Source organism: Tachysurus vachellii, chromosome 11, assembly GCF_030014155.1.
Source record: "Tachysurus vachellii isolate PV-2020 chromosome 11, HZAU_Pvac_v1, whole genome shotgun sequence".
NCBI classification, from domain to species: domain Eukaryota; kingdom Metazoa; phylum Chordata; class Actinopteri; order Siluriformes; family Bagridae; genus Tachysurus; species Tachysurus vachellii.
In genome coordinates this window covers 7,350,426-7,367,500 of record NC_083470.1, presented here as the reverse complement: position 1 = coordinate 7,367,500, position 17,075 = coordinate 7,350,426, and the positions used below count along the sequence as shown (strand labels likewise).

At 36.9% G+C, this 17,075-nt stretch overlaps 1 protein-coding gene and 1 pseudogene across 3 annotated transcripts in view; both read left to right on the top strand.

Moving 5' to 3' along the window:
- Nucleotides 1–3,203, top strand: part of LOC132853790 (solute carrier family 26 member 6-like) — a 12,840-nt gene extending 9,637 nt beyond the window's left edge. Inside the window, exons 18-20 of one of the 3 annotated variants that reach the window (XM_060881750.1) lie at nucleotides 14–132; nucleotides 360–421; nucleotides 2,934–3,203. In XM_060881750.1, coding sequence (XP_060737733.1) covers nucleotides 14–132; nucleotides 360–383 — 143 coding nt within the window. In that variant the 3' untranslated portion in view covers nucleotides 384–421; nucleotides 2,934–3,203. Of the gene's footprint in view, nucleotides 1–13; nucleotides 133–359; nucleotides 422–1,628; nucleotides 2,165–2,928 lie in introns of those variants that run through there. The other 2 variants (XM_060881749.1, XM_060881751.1) reach the window with 2 other exon arrangements.
- A 1,654-nt stretch (nucleotides 3,204–4,857) lies between these two features.
- On the top strand, nucleotides 4,858–8,563 carry LOC132853722 (solute carrier family 26 member 6-like; annotated as a pseudogene).
- The last annotated feature ends 8,512 nt before the right edge of the window (nucleotides 8,564–17,075 follow it).

The window sequence follows — 17,075 nt, the reverse complement described above, 5'->3', positions numbered from 1 at the left end:
CTCTCTCTCTCAGGATGTGTTACTGACAGTTTAGAGAAGGGGGATTTCTTCAATGACAAGGTCACTAAAGCGATTCTCTTTACGACTGTACATGATGCTGTTCTTCACTACCAAGAACAAAGCATACAGGAGGTAAAACATCAACACACACACACACACACACACACACACACACACACACACACGGACTGTGATTAATTAGTGCACTGCCAATATGAAAATGATACATTGCTGCTGTTTTTCTATGGTAGCACTTTACTAATCCTAGTGATGACCATACACACTATTCCCCCAAATCACACATGACAGCACAATTATGCACTTAGGAGTAACTTTTGTTATTTCCTCTTTTTCCACAGCCTAAGCTGGCCACACATTTTTGAACCAGAATCCATGTCACAAAGGAAGCATTTTGAATGTGGTGAGAAATATGTGATGAATCTAAAAAAACAAACACAATTTTGTTAATTTTTCTTGTATATGTCTTTACATATGTCTCATTTATAAATGACAAAATGCTATAGCTGATAGTAACACCATGATATATTATATAACATCAGCAAGTGATTATATGGAGACACAAGCTTCCATTTCCACAACGTTAAATAATAAGAGCAGTAAGTAAATAGTATTGCCACTGGATTCCACTAGGGGGTGTTGCAGCACCATCGGTACCCCTTCTGCTGAAAAAAGAGAAGTAGTAAATCCTTCACTTAAAATTAAAAAGGCACTCTAGCACTATAATGCTGAAATACTATATATTCTATCATTTAAAAAAAAGAGTGAAAGTGAATTCAAGTAAATTATCAGCTGAAATTGAGGATACAGCTGGATCTTTGTACCCATGCATAATACAGTATTAATACAGCACCCTAATGACATTCCGTTTACTTAGGGAGTTCAAATCCCAGGGCCACCAAGCTGACACTCCTGGGTCCCTAAACAAGGCCCTTACTTGCTCAGCTGTATAAGAGATAAATGTAAGTTGCTCTGCATAATGGAGTGGACAAATGACATCAATGTGAACATATTGCTAGTGCTAACTGTAATGTGCCCTGTTTGGTTTTACGGCTATTCAGGAATAGTCATGCCAGGTGAATGCAAAGACATGACCGCCACTTAGATCTGATCATTGGGTTAATATTTTCTAGCACATTCTAGTGACGCATCAGGTATACACCATTAGCAGTCATGTTGGACACTTTCACAGATTTAATGAATGGTAAAAAAGTTGATTATTTACCATGAATCCAGTGGAGCATTACAGATTTGAAACACAAAATGTGGCCCCATATCTAAGTGTGTGTGTGTATGTTGTTACTACTACTACTTATTATTATTATTATTATTATTATTATTATTATTATTATTATTATTATTATTATTATTATTATTATTATAAGACTTATGTCTCAGGTCATGTCCCAGGCCCTGCTCCTGCCCCAGGCTACATCCCTGTCACACCCATCACACCTGTTTTCAGATTAGTTTCTGATTTATGCACTTTTTTATACATTTGTGTGTGTTTGTGACATTACTAAGCCTCTTGTTCTGTATTTCCTGTCTTGTGTGTGCTACTTTGTTTGTTTGTTTGTTTGTTTGTTTGTTTGTTTGTTTGTTGTTATCAGTCAGATACAGATACCACATTTTTGGACATGTATTTAGTCTGACTTTTGTGTGTATGTGAGACAAGTGTACATCTGTTTTGTCCTTTTTAATACCAGATAGGAAAAGATATACATTGACAAAGGAGACTGAATAAGAAAGATGTAAGCCCATAAACACCACAGGAACACAGGACCTGGGTTAATTTCACATCCATTGTTGGGGTTTATTTTCTTTCTGGTGCTCAAATATTCTGTAAATGATTGAGGATGTTGTATATGTGCTGTGAACGGTTTGAAGTAACTTAAAGAAAAAATCTTTAATCTTTTTAGACAGACACAGTCACTAGTTAAATTTTACTGACAGGACAAAATTTCTAACAGGGCAACATAATTGAAGCAGAAATGGAATAGAATGAGAAATGGAGAGTGGGATACCACATCCAGTGGAAAGTCATGGATGAACATAATGTTGATAAAAATTTCTAGATATCCACACATTACTTGACACAATTAAGGAGTCAATGAGCTAAGAATAAATTTATAGTCATTAGTCAATAGTGCAGAGTCCAGAATGTTTTTATTCCTAAATACTATGTGTGGCTTCAGTAGAATTTGAGAATTTTAACACCTTTCCTCCAGACTGAGGAAAATCTGACTTATTGTAAGGGCAGTTGTTGGTCTTTTTCTTCTTCTTCTTCTTCTTCTTCTTCTTCTTCTTCTTCTTCTTCTTCTTCTTCTTCTTCTTCTTAGGGTCACAGCGAATTATCAGTTCCCACTTAACTCTATCCTCAGCATCCTCTACGTTTGCACCAATTAACTTCATGTCCTCTTTTAACACATCCATATATCTCCTCTTGACCTCTTACCAATATACTGATATCCTTTGACCAATATAACAATCCCCCTCCTCTGTACATGTCCAAACATCTCAATCTAGCCTCTCTGACCTTGTAACCAAAACAGCCCCTCTAATGTGCTCGTTCCTAATCCTGTACATCCTTGTCACTCCTATAGTGAACCTCAACATCCTCATCTCTGCTACCTCCATCTCTGCCTTATGTCTTTTCCTCACTGCTACAGTTTATAACCCATACAGCAGAGCTGCTCTCACTACTGTCTTGTACACCTTTCCCTGTACTCACCTCTTCACCTCTTTTCCACACTCCCCATCACATTGGACGGTTGACCCCAAATACTTAAACGTCTCTTCTACCTTCTTGAGCTCAGTGCCCTGTAACCTCACTGTCCTACTTCCCTCCCTCTCGTGCATACACCTGTATTCTGTCTTACTATGACTGACTTTCATTCCTCCTCTTTCCAGAGCAGACCTACATCTTTCCAGGTGTTCCTCCACCTGCTCGCTACTCTAACTACAGATCACAATGTCATCCACAAACATCATTGAGTTTCATCGAGTCCGTGGAGATTCCATCTGTCAACCTGTCCATCACCATAGCAAACAAGAAGGGACTCAAAACCGATCCTTGATGCAGTTGTTGATGTCTGTAAACTCTAAAGGTTTGAAGATGATTACTTTAGGATATATTGGTGTATCCACATTTCAAAAGGCAATAAAAGCAATTTTGGTTACTTAGACTTTTAGATTTATTGTGTTATTTGATTGTAGTGGGGTTTTTAAAAGTATTTATAATGGAGAATAAATGAGAAAATTTTTGGTAAAAGATTTGCTGACTGTCTTACTGTATCTAGGGTCAAATTTATTTAGCAGTAGTAGTTGTCAAATACACCATGACATGAATCTTCAACTGCTTCAGCCTGAAAAAAAAATTAATTAGATGTTATGGCAGCAGGATGTGTTTTTCCCCCTTATTTTGCATGTTACTTTTGTATTTCAGACATGATTATCCAAATGCCCCCTTTATTAAACATTGTGTCCTCATTACGATTATGAAAGTTTGAAAGACTGTAACACTAAATTCTACTTACCTATGAGGATTGAGGAGTGAATCCCTTGTAAATTAATCTGAGGTGAGGCTTGAGGAAGGAAAATGATTCCACTTGAGTCTTACCTCGGTCTATGGGCCAGGTGTTCTCATTGTCATGTGAAGAGTTTTGTTTTGTCGTGTATTCCCCTGCTGTCATGGCTGCTACATTACTCACTCTAGAGAAAACGCTTTTGGAGATGTTCCAGGAATAAGTGTGGGCATCATGTAGTGATCATTCAAAGCAGTTAGAGAGAAACATTAATCTTAAGACAGCACAGTTTAGTGTCACCGCTAAGAGAATGAGAATGGCTTCTCTTCTTCTCACAGTTTCTTCCTCATACCATCTAAGGGAGTTTTTTCTTGCCATAGTTTGCTATGGCTTGCTCAATAGAGATAAATAGGGATAAATGTAAATGCATTGTCTGCTTTGAGACAACGTCAAATAAAATTGATTTGAATTGAGTAAGCTAAAAACAGACTTGCTGGGCAGGGGAGATGAGGAGGGGGAGCCCATTCTGTGTGCCATGTTGTTGCAGAACAGCATGTGTAATCACAATCTGGCAGATCTTTTCTGGCTTATATCATGGTCTCCCACCTGACGCTTCCAGACAATAGAGAGTATGCGTCATTGTAGCATCTCTCTTATGTGTTTTGTGGGTTAGGGAACAAAAATGAAAATGTCTTATTCATATACAGAATTAAATTGCTTTTTATTGATGGAAACAGCTCAATTCTGACTAGGTGTCCTTAGAGCAAAATGAGTACAGTCAGTTGCTCTGATTACATTTTGGGGGTATCTCCATCCTTTTAGCTAATTCTCTCTGGAAATCAACCAGGAATTCAAAGGTTGTTAATCTCTTGGTTTATAGGTAAGTGAACAGATATTATCTGGTTTCACAACATTGATTTCTCTAAATCTGGGCATAATGTCAAGAAGTCACTGTGCCTTAGACAACACATTATTCAGTATAGCCCAAGTATAATTTAACACAAGTTATCATTGACCTTCGGCTGCACCCCGTTCAGGGTTGCTACAGCATTTACTCCATTATCCAGAGAAACCTACATTTTTAACCGATTTTATACAACTAAGCAAATGAGGGTTTTGGGCCTTGCTCAGGGGCCCAGTAGTGGCAGCTTGGTGGACCCTGGGATTCAAACTCACAACCTTCCAATCAGTAGTCCAACACCTTAACCACTAGGCTTCCACACCCCAGCAGAACATCCAATTTGCTTATTTAAGTTTGGCACAGGTTTTTACACTGTGTGCCCTTCCTGACACAACTACAAAATTTTGCCCAGAAATGGGAATGGCACTGAGATTTAACCCCTCAGTGGCTGGGTTTGGTTCTCTGCTGGGGAATACTGTAAAACCCTGCTCACAGCAGGAGCACATCAAATTCAGCCGTTGGACCACCATGGAGACACGTAAATGAGTGCAATTGCCTCACAGTTGCTTGCAGCCTGTAATTACCATCAATTACTTCTGACCTATAACAAATGAAGGATTTGTTTAGGGAGGGAATTATGCACAATTTAAAAAATGTACGCATCGTAAAAGTTATTTAGAGCAATACACAACAAAACAGAGAAACAGGTTAAGTGACTACATTGCACAATAAATTAATTATGTCATTAAGAACATTTAGGTCTTTCTGATTTTCAGGGAGGCTATCCGCAGTTATTAAGGAGCTGTAAAATTTGACAACATAATCTATCTGTAATTTTTTGCATTTAGCTGTAATTACCTACATGACCACAGGGTGACATCAATTCCCACTGTTGTGTTGTGTTGTGTATGGAGGTTTGGCAGCTTAATTTTATTTAAATAAGTCACCACTAAACAAAAAGAAACCACTAAACAGATCTTTTAAAAACCACACATACACAAACATTTATTATTATGTGCTAAAAAAAACTTCCTGCTGTTACATACTGCATAGAAATTAAATAAATAGGTAATACCAGTTTCTTAATCTTGAACTCTGTGTGTGTGTGTGTGTGTGTGTGTGTGTGTGTGTGTGTGTGTGTGTGTGTGTGTGTGTGTGTGTGTGTGTGTTGTCACGGAATTATGATTTCAAGTACAATATTCAAGTTGTAGGCCAGTTACCATCAAGGTGAGACTATATTTTGCTCTCTCTCTCTATTGCTCCAAATAATTCATCCTTGCCTGTCTCTTCTTTTGTGTAAGTCTGAGGGCTCCAGAACTGCCTGCATTCTCTAAAACAGGAATGATATCTATCATGTATTAGGGGATCACCGTCTGCCTCAGCCAAATGTTTGTTCTCAAATTTGGATACAAAATCAGCAGCAAAGACTCATAAATACAGGACCTGTATAAGCGAATTGACTTGTGTTTCATGGCATTTAATGTCTACAATTAAATTATTTCATTATTAATAGTTTCCCTCTGCTGTTGGAACTGTTAGCTTTGAAACTGTGCATTTTGGTTGGAAGGATTTTCCAGTGATTAACTACCAGCTCCTCACTGTATGTGCAGATCAACACCAGGGGAAAGACCTACAGTAGGCGATAATACTGTATAGTTATTATTAACTAAATCAAGTGGCATAACACTCTCAATCAAACCAATATGCTACACTGAATATTTGCATTTTACTTTTAATGTAAATATATATATATATATATATATATATATATATATATATATATATATATATATATATATATATATATATATATACACACACAGGCACACACACATGCATGCACACGCACTTCATTTAAGTTTTAAGTGCTATTTTAGCTGCTATTTTAGTGTGTGAGAGTGTGTGTTTGTCTGTGTGTGTGTTTACTGGCTGGTTGTATATGTATGTAAAATCTTACATCTTGAAATATCACAAAACATAGACTGGCAGTTAATTGTTCTGTTGCTGCAAGTGTGATAAAGGTTTGTGTGTGGGTTTATGTGTGTATGTGTGTGTGTGTGTGTGTGTGTGGGCAGTATTATCTGCTGTCATCTATGTGAACCTGCATGGCATGATGAGGCAGTTTGGTGAAATTCCAAGACTCTGGAAGAGAGAGACAGAGTGGACATGGTGAGAGGATGAGAGAGAAATGGCATTCATTTACATTCAGTTAATTTCTTTTCACAACAAACATATAATCTGTCCTCTTGATTTGCATCCGGAAGAAACTTTGAGATGCTCAAAGATGAGATGGGTTTAAAATGGAGCTTGTCCTCTTCAGTGCACAGATGTGAATAGCTAAATATGTTGAAGTAGCGTCTTCTGAGGGATCATTGTCCGTAGATGAGTGCAGGAAAGGATTTATGATTATAGCAATAGTTCTTAGAAAGTGCAAGAGTGCATGGTGTCCTGTACTTCTACCAGTTTATTTACCGTGTTGTCCATCTGCAGCTTGTTTGGGTGATGACACTCATCTTCACTGTGCTGTTAAATCCTGATCTGGGGTTGGCTGCGTCCATCGCTTTCTCCATGCTCACTGTCATATTCAGGACACAGCTGTGAGTGTGAAGGTTCCAAACAATCTACACTTTAGTTACACCTTAAACCAAACCTTCATGTTAACATAATTCATTCTGTCTGTTTCAGATCAAAGTATTCTCCGCTCGGTCAGATCCCTGGCACTGATATCTACAAACCCATAGTGGATTATAACCAGGTACAAACCCAACAATCTTTAAGTATTGACATCTAGCTAGTGACATAAGCTTTAGTAAATTTCCAAAAGCTATAAAATGAAGTATCGTAAATTTATTGAAGTCTATCAGTGTTTTCATCATAGAGACTTTTCCCACATTTATTCATCCTTACCATTTTAGAGCATCTTATTACATGTTCAGGGAAACTCCTCTTCACATTTACCCTTATTTGTTCATAATATTTATACAAATTATTTCATTTAAAAAGCTGAACATCAAATATAAATATATATTAAAACATAGTCCAGACAACACAAGCCCTTGTAGTTGTCACATAAGTGCCAAGGATTTCTTCTACAATACTATCTGGAGTTTGTCTAGTTAAGTAGGCATGTCCTATCACAACAATCTGTACTCAGACCGCGATTGTTTATGGTCACAAGAGAGCATGCCAAATCTGGAGAGAGATCTTGAAGCCATGCACACCTTATCCACCTGCAAAGCACATATGAGATCTACAGTCCTTAAAAACCTCTTCAGTCAGTGTATATATCTTAAGGGTTGCGTTTTAATATTCAGACGCAATATCTTGCGTCAGTACTAAGACTGAGTACTAAGTACTAAGACGGCTTCCCTTGCCCTAACTACATTTCTCAGCAGCATGATGGACTACAAAACTTATTGTTTTAATTTTTTATATGCTTTTGAACATGTTTTTTTTTTTTTATTTGCCCTACAGATTGATTGCTGTTTTGTGTTCAGCAAAAAAAAATAAAGTGTTTTTACTCAACATGTGTGTTGCAGGTTACACAGATTCCTTGCCTTGTGATTTTCCGCTGCTTCGCCACACTGTATTTTCTGTATTTTCCAGAGATGTATAAAGAACAAGGTGATCTCACACACACACTCATAAACAGTGTGAACTCTATAAAACATTAATAACTGCTGATGCCTTTAATAAGGAATACAACATGTCAGAACTAATCAGTGATAGGTGGCGTGATGAGGCAGAGATATGGTTACCATCCCAAAGTTTGTTCGTGTTCTGCTTCATTTCATTTCACTGAAGCATTGCATCTTTTCTTTTAGTATTGAGGTGAGTGCTGCTGAGCTAAATCCATCTCATGAATTTTCAATAGAAGTTGGCAAACCCAAGAAACTGTTGGAGCTCTTTCATGGGTTTAAGATGAAGCCAAGATTTCCAGTCCATCTTTGTTCATATAGCCATTTTTGTGAATCTTGTGAGCTTGGCATTTCTGTAAAAGGTTATTCTCTGTGAGCTTCTGGTGGTGTTGGCAGATTTGCTGAATATGCTCTCGCTGACAAAGGTCTGGAAGAATAAATGCACATTAACAAGCCCAGAGGACATTATGAGATATTCATAGAGTCCAATTGTGCTATTGAATATTGAATACTACATCTCCTTCTCCAATATGAATCAGATTATTTACATTTTGCAGCACCAGTTTTTAGGAATAGCCTGGTCCTTCTGACTTTTAAATGTGCTGAAGGAATGAGAGAAAGTAAATATCTGGACTTGAATATTCAAACCTCTGTAAGTGATGAAAGATTAATGACCTCAAACCTTTTTTTCCAATGAAGAAGAAACCAGCTGCTGTTCCTTGACATGTTCCTTGGTGGCCTTGATCTCTGGAGCTGACAAGGGATTAGGATTGCTTCTGGGCAGTGAAGACTCTGGAAGGAAATTAGCATAATCCCATGGGTCATAAGGAGGCATAGGGCATTCTTTGGGTTTGCTGAACATTAAGCCAGGTCCAAATATGGTTGTGGGATCTGCCTATCTATTTCCATCTCAGAGCTTTCAATCTGATCTGTGTTATGCAACAAGGAGTACAGACTTCATGATATAATTTTAACATAATGTTGCTTCCTCTGCAGTAAATAGATGGGTTATGGGCTGCAAGCCGGAGGGAACAGAGCACAATAATGTTTGTGTGTGAATGTTCAAGAAAGAATAGAATATCATAGAATATCAAAAGTTCAAAACATTCTCAATAGTCAAAATAATCTCTCTCTCTCTCTCTCTCTCTCTCTCTCTCTCTCTCTCTCTAGTAAATAAATAAAACTTGTTATACTTACCATCTTCTGTGCAGTCAACAGGACCTCTAATATTAAATGTATCAGTATAATTACATTATCACAGATATTTTAGTTAGCATACTTTTTACAAGAACATTACTCCAAGCACTTCCAATATAATGTCTATACAGTATATAAAGCAACTACAGCATATATGTTTATATAAGATAACATCATTATACATCCTATGTGTTTTATATTATGTTTGTATTAACACTGTGAGTAATACGCACAACTTCTGTCACTTGAAAGTACCAACAATTGAATACCACATTTGCATCTGTATATGCAATGTAAAACAAGTAATGTAAGAATATTTAAATTGTAAAGTTAAATTGATTTTAGTCTAAATGAATGAAATGGGGGAATAGAAGTCTTTATTATCACCACATATACAATCCAGCACAGTGGAATTCTTTTCTTTGCATATCATAACTTAGGAGTTTGGGGTCCGAGCGCAGGGGCAGCTATGATGCAATGCCCCGGGAACAGGGAGGGTTAAGGGCCTTGATCAAGTTATGAGACCAGAGCCCTGACCTCACTATACAAAAGCCATTATCCTCGATCTGAGTCCAGTGAACTTCCTGGATACAGTGGCAGTGAAACCATTACACAATGTGAGAATATCAAGCTGATTATTTAAACAATATTGTGTTATCCATAGTGCTGTTGAACTGAATATTGCATTGAATAAAGTTATTAATGGTGCTCGCAAAGCAACATTATTACTATTGTGCCGGACAAAACTTTGGCGCATAACTTGTCCCGCAGCTTTTGTCCTAGACCCATGAATGAGGTGTTAAATCGACCGGCTCATTAAGGAGAGGTAGGTCCGTTACGGTACGTCCGGTACCGGGTCTCAAATTGGCCTTTTTTCCCATAGACTCCCATTATAAATTTGGAGGGTTATAACTCGGCAAGCTTTCGAACTATCTACACCAAACTCAGCCAGCTCCTTTAGGGTGATACTCTGAGCAAATTGGTGTACCAACTGGCCTTCTGGTTGTGCCGCAGCCCCGCCCCCAAAATATGCAAAATCAAAAAACTTTTTACAACATGGACATGGACATGGACTGTGTCACATCAAAACACTCACAACAATGAGGGGAACTTCCTCATGTGTATTTTGATGAAGTCACGTGATGTCATGTGTAGCCCCGCCCCCCAAAATAAGCGAAATCAAAAAGTTAGCACAACACGGACATGTCATATATCAAAACACTCAGCCCGATGAGGGGAACTTGCCACGTGCAAGCACCATTCACATTTTCTTCAGGAAATGTACATTCTAGTTTTTTGTCTTATTGCTTTTATACAACAATAGAAAGAAAAACAAAAAAACAACAAATTAAATTTAGCTTGAATTGTAATTTTATGTTTTATGTCCAATCAAATTAGTACACCAGAAATAACACTGTATAATAGTGAATAAAAGAATTGATATTAGCCTATTATAAATATTATTTAATGCACAATAAGTTACAGTCTTACCATCCATAGGATCTTTGGAGATGCTGGAATTAAAACACAGACACTGAATGTCTTTGTGTGAGATACAAGCAAGTGGCATAGCAACCCTTTTCAGCTATAAGAAACACTGAATTGAGTTTTTTGAAAAAAAAATTGAGCAACACGTGGTTTAACAGGATCAGTCTGAGCACAAATGAGCCAGACATAACTAATTGGGCAGTTCATCAATGTATAAAATCGGGTAGACGTTTTAAAGTCTAGACAAAATTGATTGACTTGACTGAAAACAAGATGGGAGAGACAGAGCTGTTCCAATCATGGGAGATATTCAGAATGAGTTTAAACAATCAAATACACATTCCCACCAACTGGGGCTACTACACATGTGTATATACATATCTGCATCCTAAATAATCTATGCATAGAATGTGCACTTACACAAGTACAAACAATTCAGACCCCTGGTGGGATTACGCTAAAGTTCGTGAAAGCATACTAAGTTCTTATCTCTCTCTCTGTTGAGTGCTAAGTTCACACTCTCTTGCTCTCTCTCTCTCTCTCTCTCTCTCTCTCTCTCTCTCTCTCTCTCTCTCACACACACACACACACACACTCTCTCTCTCTTTCACACACATACACTCTCTCTCTCACTCTCACACACACACTCTCTCACTCTCTCTCTCTCTCTCTCTCTCTCTCTCTCTCACACACACACACACTCTCTCTCTCTCTTTCACACACATACACTCTCTCTCTCACTCTCACACACACTCTCTCACTCTCTCTCTCTCTCTCTCTCTCTCTCTCTCTCTCACTCTCTCTCAGGATGAGTTATTGACCGTTTGTAGTAGGGCAAGTTCTAAGCCAGTTCTTTTTTCCACTATGCATGATGCTGTTCTTCACTACCAAGGAAAAAACACACAGGAGGTCAGACATCAAAACACACTTGGCTTAATTAGTCATAGTCATAAGGAAATTAATGAGGTGCTCTGGGATTAATTAGAGCACTGGCAATTTTGCAATGCTACATTTTTTTGATGAATATACACATCACAAGCATACACACTAACACACACATACAGTATTAGATCCATTATCACTCTTTTAGAAAATATAGACCTGCACAGGCCAAAGCCAAGTAAATGCAAATAGTCAAATGATTGCATTTCCTCCACACCAATTTATTAGACTGATTTTCTGCTTCCATATCTCTGTTTTTGATTTAACATGTATATCTGCTCAGATATCCATAGCAAATTTTTGTATGCATACCAAAATAATTCATGTAAATTTAAGAAAGATCATTTGTTTACTGTCGATAATTTACACAGCTTGTGGATTTGTGAACTCATACAGTAGGAACTCAGAGGGGGAAAAGATTTTTTTTTGTTTGTTTTGTCCTGGTCAGAGGTCCACAAAAAGGGTTAATAAACTGAAAAAAGAAAGATTAAGATTTTATTTATTGCCCTACAGATGTTTGCTGTTTTGTGTTCAGCAAAGAAAATAAATAAAGTGTTTTTATTCAACATGTGTGTTGCAGGTTATCCACAAAGGCCAGAGTGGATACAGGTTTGTCCAGTAAATCAGGAGCAGCACCCAGTTCTACCTGCTTAATCAGCTGATGTGTAAACTCACGTGTAGTTTCTGTTTGGTTGGAATGAAAACCTGCACCCACAAGGGACAAACCTGTTATCATATGAATGCAGGTCGAGAGCAAGAAAGCAAGGAATGCAAGCTGAGAGCAAGATGCTTTAATTTTCTGTGTTGAGTAAAGGTTACGTTAAGATTCATATTAAGATTCTGTTCTATTTTTACTCACTTTAGAGATGACATTTTAGTTAAGACATACAGTAGAAAACAGGTATCCAAGAAAATTGGCAAAAAATATTATATAAAAGCAGAGATTCTCACTGAATCTTGTGTCAATTATTATTTTTTAATAATAGTATTTCACACCCTAATACCAGTCACAATTACATAAATTATTTTAAATTATTGTAATTATAATTCCATTACATGAAGAAGATCACATGTGGAATCATACACACAAACTATTTAATTTGGATTATTTTTGGCCCAGTTTTTTTGGGGGTTTTTTCAAGTCGCACTTTTAATGTTTGCTAAAATTCAAATCAACCAAATGTATGCTCAAAATATCTCTAATGTCAAATTAATGTTATCTACTGTGTGTTTGAATTTTTGCTTACTTTTTTAATGGGTGGCTATTTGTTTATTTATTTATTTATTTATTTTGGGGAGGGTGAATTGGGAAAGTAAGAAAGTATGTAAAAGCGCTAAGTGCTCTAAACATGCTGACTATTAAAGAAACACTAATACCACTTTGCAGACACCTCTACATCTCTCTCTCTCTCTCTCTCTCTCTCTCTCTCTCTCTCTCTCTTTCACTCTCTCTCACTTAGGATGTGTTGTTGACCGCTCGGAAAGGGGGAATTTCTTCTTTGTCAGTGACAAAATCAATAAAGAAATTCTCTATGTGTGTGCAAGTTCTGTTATATAAAATCTCTAAGCCAGTTTTCCACTGTGCATGATGCTGTTCTTCACTGCCAAGGAGGAAACACACAGGAGGTCTGACATCAACACACGCACTCTAATTAGAGTCATAGTAATGAGGAAATAGCATGCTGTAGCCGGTTTTGCATGGGGAAACCCTTTGATGGCTACACTTACAACATCCATGCAAACAGACTGGAATTGCATTTAATTAGAGCACTGACAACATAGAAGAGCTACATTACTGCTGGCTTTCCATAGTAGCACTTAAATAAGCCTTGTGATGACTACACATACCACATGCGGCCACACACATGCACACTTAGATCCATTATCACTGTTCCAGCACAAGAGTAAGAGCCAGCACGGGCCTATGCCAAGTAAAACTATGTATTAAAAAATCTAAACAATATAGAGTATCACTAACCTACTATACTAACTCTACATTTTCCAGATTTCCATGCACTCCGAACTATTATGTATTTACAAGATTGAATATACGCGTACTCATTTTTTCAATGGATTTATGTATTGGGTTGAAGTTACTTTAAACTTAACGACAGTGGAATGTGATTTTATCATTGAAACGTTACAGAGAAAAATAATTTGAGTACTTTATTATTGCGGCTATGCTTTAAAAAGCAGGGAAAGCTGAAAACATCATGGAAAAATATGAATTAATGTTGTAGTGTTATGACATCATTTAAAATAACTGCATGCTATGTTTCAGCATGAAAATGTAGGCCAAAAAACAAGTGGATAGGAAAAGACGCTTCGGCAATGGCTATATATATATATATATATATATATATATCATACTGTATACATAGTCTATAGTCTATAAAACACTATGAAGGGCACTTTAAAAGGTTAGTGTGAAATGTTCTGGGCACTGAAAGGGCGAAAGGGCACTTTGTTATTGTTTTCTTTTTTTAAAAATGCATTTCGTCATTAAACTTTAAGTCCAGCTACATTTATTGCCTTTATATTGTCCACATGTGTCCACATGAGGTGTTTATTAAAAAAAGAATTTAAAAGATTACATGTAAATATGTAAAAAAATAAATAAAAAAAATAAAAAAATAGGTGTTCTGGCTTTTGAGTGGCATCACGTTCAATGGTTTACCTGGTAAACCAGTTACACCACATAATTATTGACAGAAACCAAAGAACTGAGCTTTTATTGTCTGTGAACTGGGATAGCAAGAAAACACACTGCCCATGAATTTAAGACAATTCTTACCTTTAAGAATATGTTAGCTATGTTTTCTGTAGGGAAATGTATTTTAAATAGATTAGAAATAGAACGGGGCATTGAAGCCTTTATTATCGTCACATGTGTATTACATCACAGTGGAATTCTTTTCTTCACATAACCCAGCTGAGGAGGTTGGGGTCAGAGTGCAGGGCCTTGATACAGGGCCTATGATACAGCACCCCTGGAGCAGGGAGGGTTGAGGGCCTTGCTCAAGGGTCCAACAGTGGCAGCTTGGCAGTGCTGGGCCTTGAACCCCGATCCTCCGATCAACAACCCAGAGCCTTAAACAGGTGAGCCACCAATGCCCCATGTAGCCAAATGGAGTTATTCCCGAAACACAGGGAATATACATTATTCAAAAATGTCTTTTAGAGCATATTATTCAAAAATAATATTATTATTTTTTATTAACTGTATTATTTTTTATTAACTGAATTATTAACTGTGATGGAACTAGCACATGGTTACAAGAATGAGGAAAGTCTGAACCCAATGGAAGTGTACCATGTGGAAAGCAGCAGCTGTAATGGAGGACTAGAAGTGGACGAAAAGTGTTCTGCTTCAGAATTGGACATGACCACATGTGTATGCACATACGAGTAACATCTGTCTATTTGTCTAACTCTAACCCTTTTTTATTGTTCCACCATCATCTCCTAATCGTATTATAGATAATGTATAAGGCTGAGATTCATGTCAACTACAACTGTTTTTTCAGTGTTTGTTTATTACACCCACTAGTACAAACTGACTCTGCAACAGAGATAATCAATCTATGAAAAGATGCCTTGTTAAAACTGTGATTTGCAATACTGCCGTGCAATGACTTTGAGTACATTTTATTACATGCAATGACCATTTTTTGGCCCAGGTTTTTAGCTCTGCTCATAACTGGGACCAGGTTGTTCAGATGTACGTCTTTTCTTTAAACAAAGGTTTGTCTCTCAAGCAGCAATAAAAAATGAAAGGCTGATCCTTAAATTATTCTTTATGTAATGTTCTTCTGACCTAAGAATACCAGTATATTGCTTTTAAATAATCTTGTATTTGAACATTACATGTGTAAAACAATAGTCCATATGTTGTGGTGCTGAATTTGTAGCCCTTTTACAGCTTTAATTTAAATAAATCACACTTTAAACCCCTTAAGTGATGAAATCATTTATCATTGCATAAATAGTAGAATAAATAAAAGAGTACTGGCACTGTGTTCCACTAGGTGGTGTTGCAGCACCCTGAGTACTCCATTCTGCAGTTATCAGTATCACTGTAAAATTCATTATAATTATATATGGTAGATATTTTGCGTGTACGAAATAAGGTGTTAAATCCATCATACTTCAACATTATATACTTCAACATTATATGCTTCAAATAAAAATGACAATAGACACTATATAGTCTACTGAAATACAATATATTAAATAACAAAAAGATGGATGTACACATGGATTAATATGGGAACTCCAACTGAATGGATTAAAACCTTGTGTCATAAAGAACATTGTCATTTTCTGTGAGATTTTTAAGGAGTCTTCAGTATCATAGTTTTTGGAAGTCAGATGCAAAGCTACAACTTCAAGTTAGGCTCGAGGACTTAGTAACATGTCACGCTGCATTCTTTTTCTTATTGTATTTAAGGGAGGGAGGAAAAGAGATGAGGAAACTATTGTGTATAGAATTATAACATGACAGGAACTAGTTTGTCTCGTGGACATACCACAACATTAAATAGAGGACGTGTGTTATCTTGGTAACACATCAAGTAATCAAGTGGTATCCTTGTTCTTATTATTTTCAAGGAGGAAGGAAAAATGACGAAGAAACTATTCATAACATAACAAGATCTATGTTTTGTCATATTCCACAAGTGTAACTACAGTGGAAGTAAAGTTAATAAAGCATGAAATGTTTTTTAACGTAGAACTAAAAATCAAACGGTTGCTCAACTGCTGCTGTGTAACAGGACACTTAAAAATATGCCGGTACTGGAAAATAAATCGAGTCTTTTCAAAATCAGCAACGGAACGGTTCAGACTGCTGAAAGGACTAGTGTTGTTCCACTGCCCACCCTTCAAATACTGTATATGTACTGAGTGACGAAAATAGCTCAGAAAATTACACTGGATCCCTCACATCCAAGTCATCCGCCTTTGAAACTTTTACCATTTGGCCGGTGATACAGAGCCCCAAAGACCAGCACAACCAGCACAAGAACAGTTCTACCTCATGAACAGTTAAATGTTCCCCCATTATGTAATAACAGTGTGCAATAATCGTATATTTATTTGTTACCACCTCCTTCCTAGTACATACCAGCATCTCATCCTATTCTATTCCTTCCATTCTATTCTATTCTCTCATCTATAGCACAAATGTACATACAGTACAATTTATTCATTTTTCAATCTATTTGTAATTTTTTTTTTTTTGGTCTATTTGCATTTACATATGTTTTTTTTTCTCTCTTATCTTATTTTTATTGTCTGTGTGTTGTCTCTGTGACCTGGAAGCGTATGACACAAATAAATTCCTTGCATACTTCTGATGATTCTGAA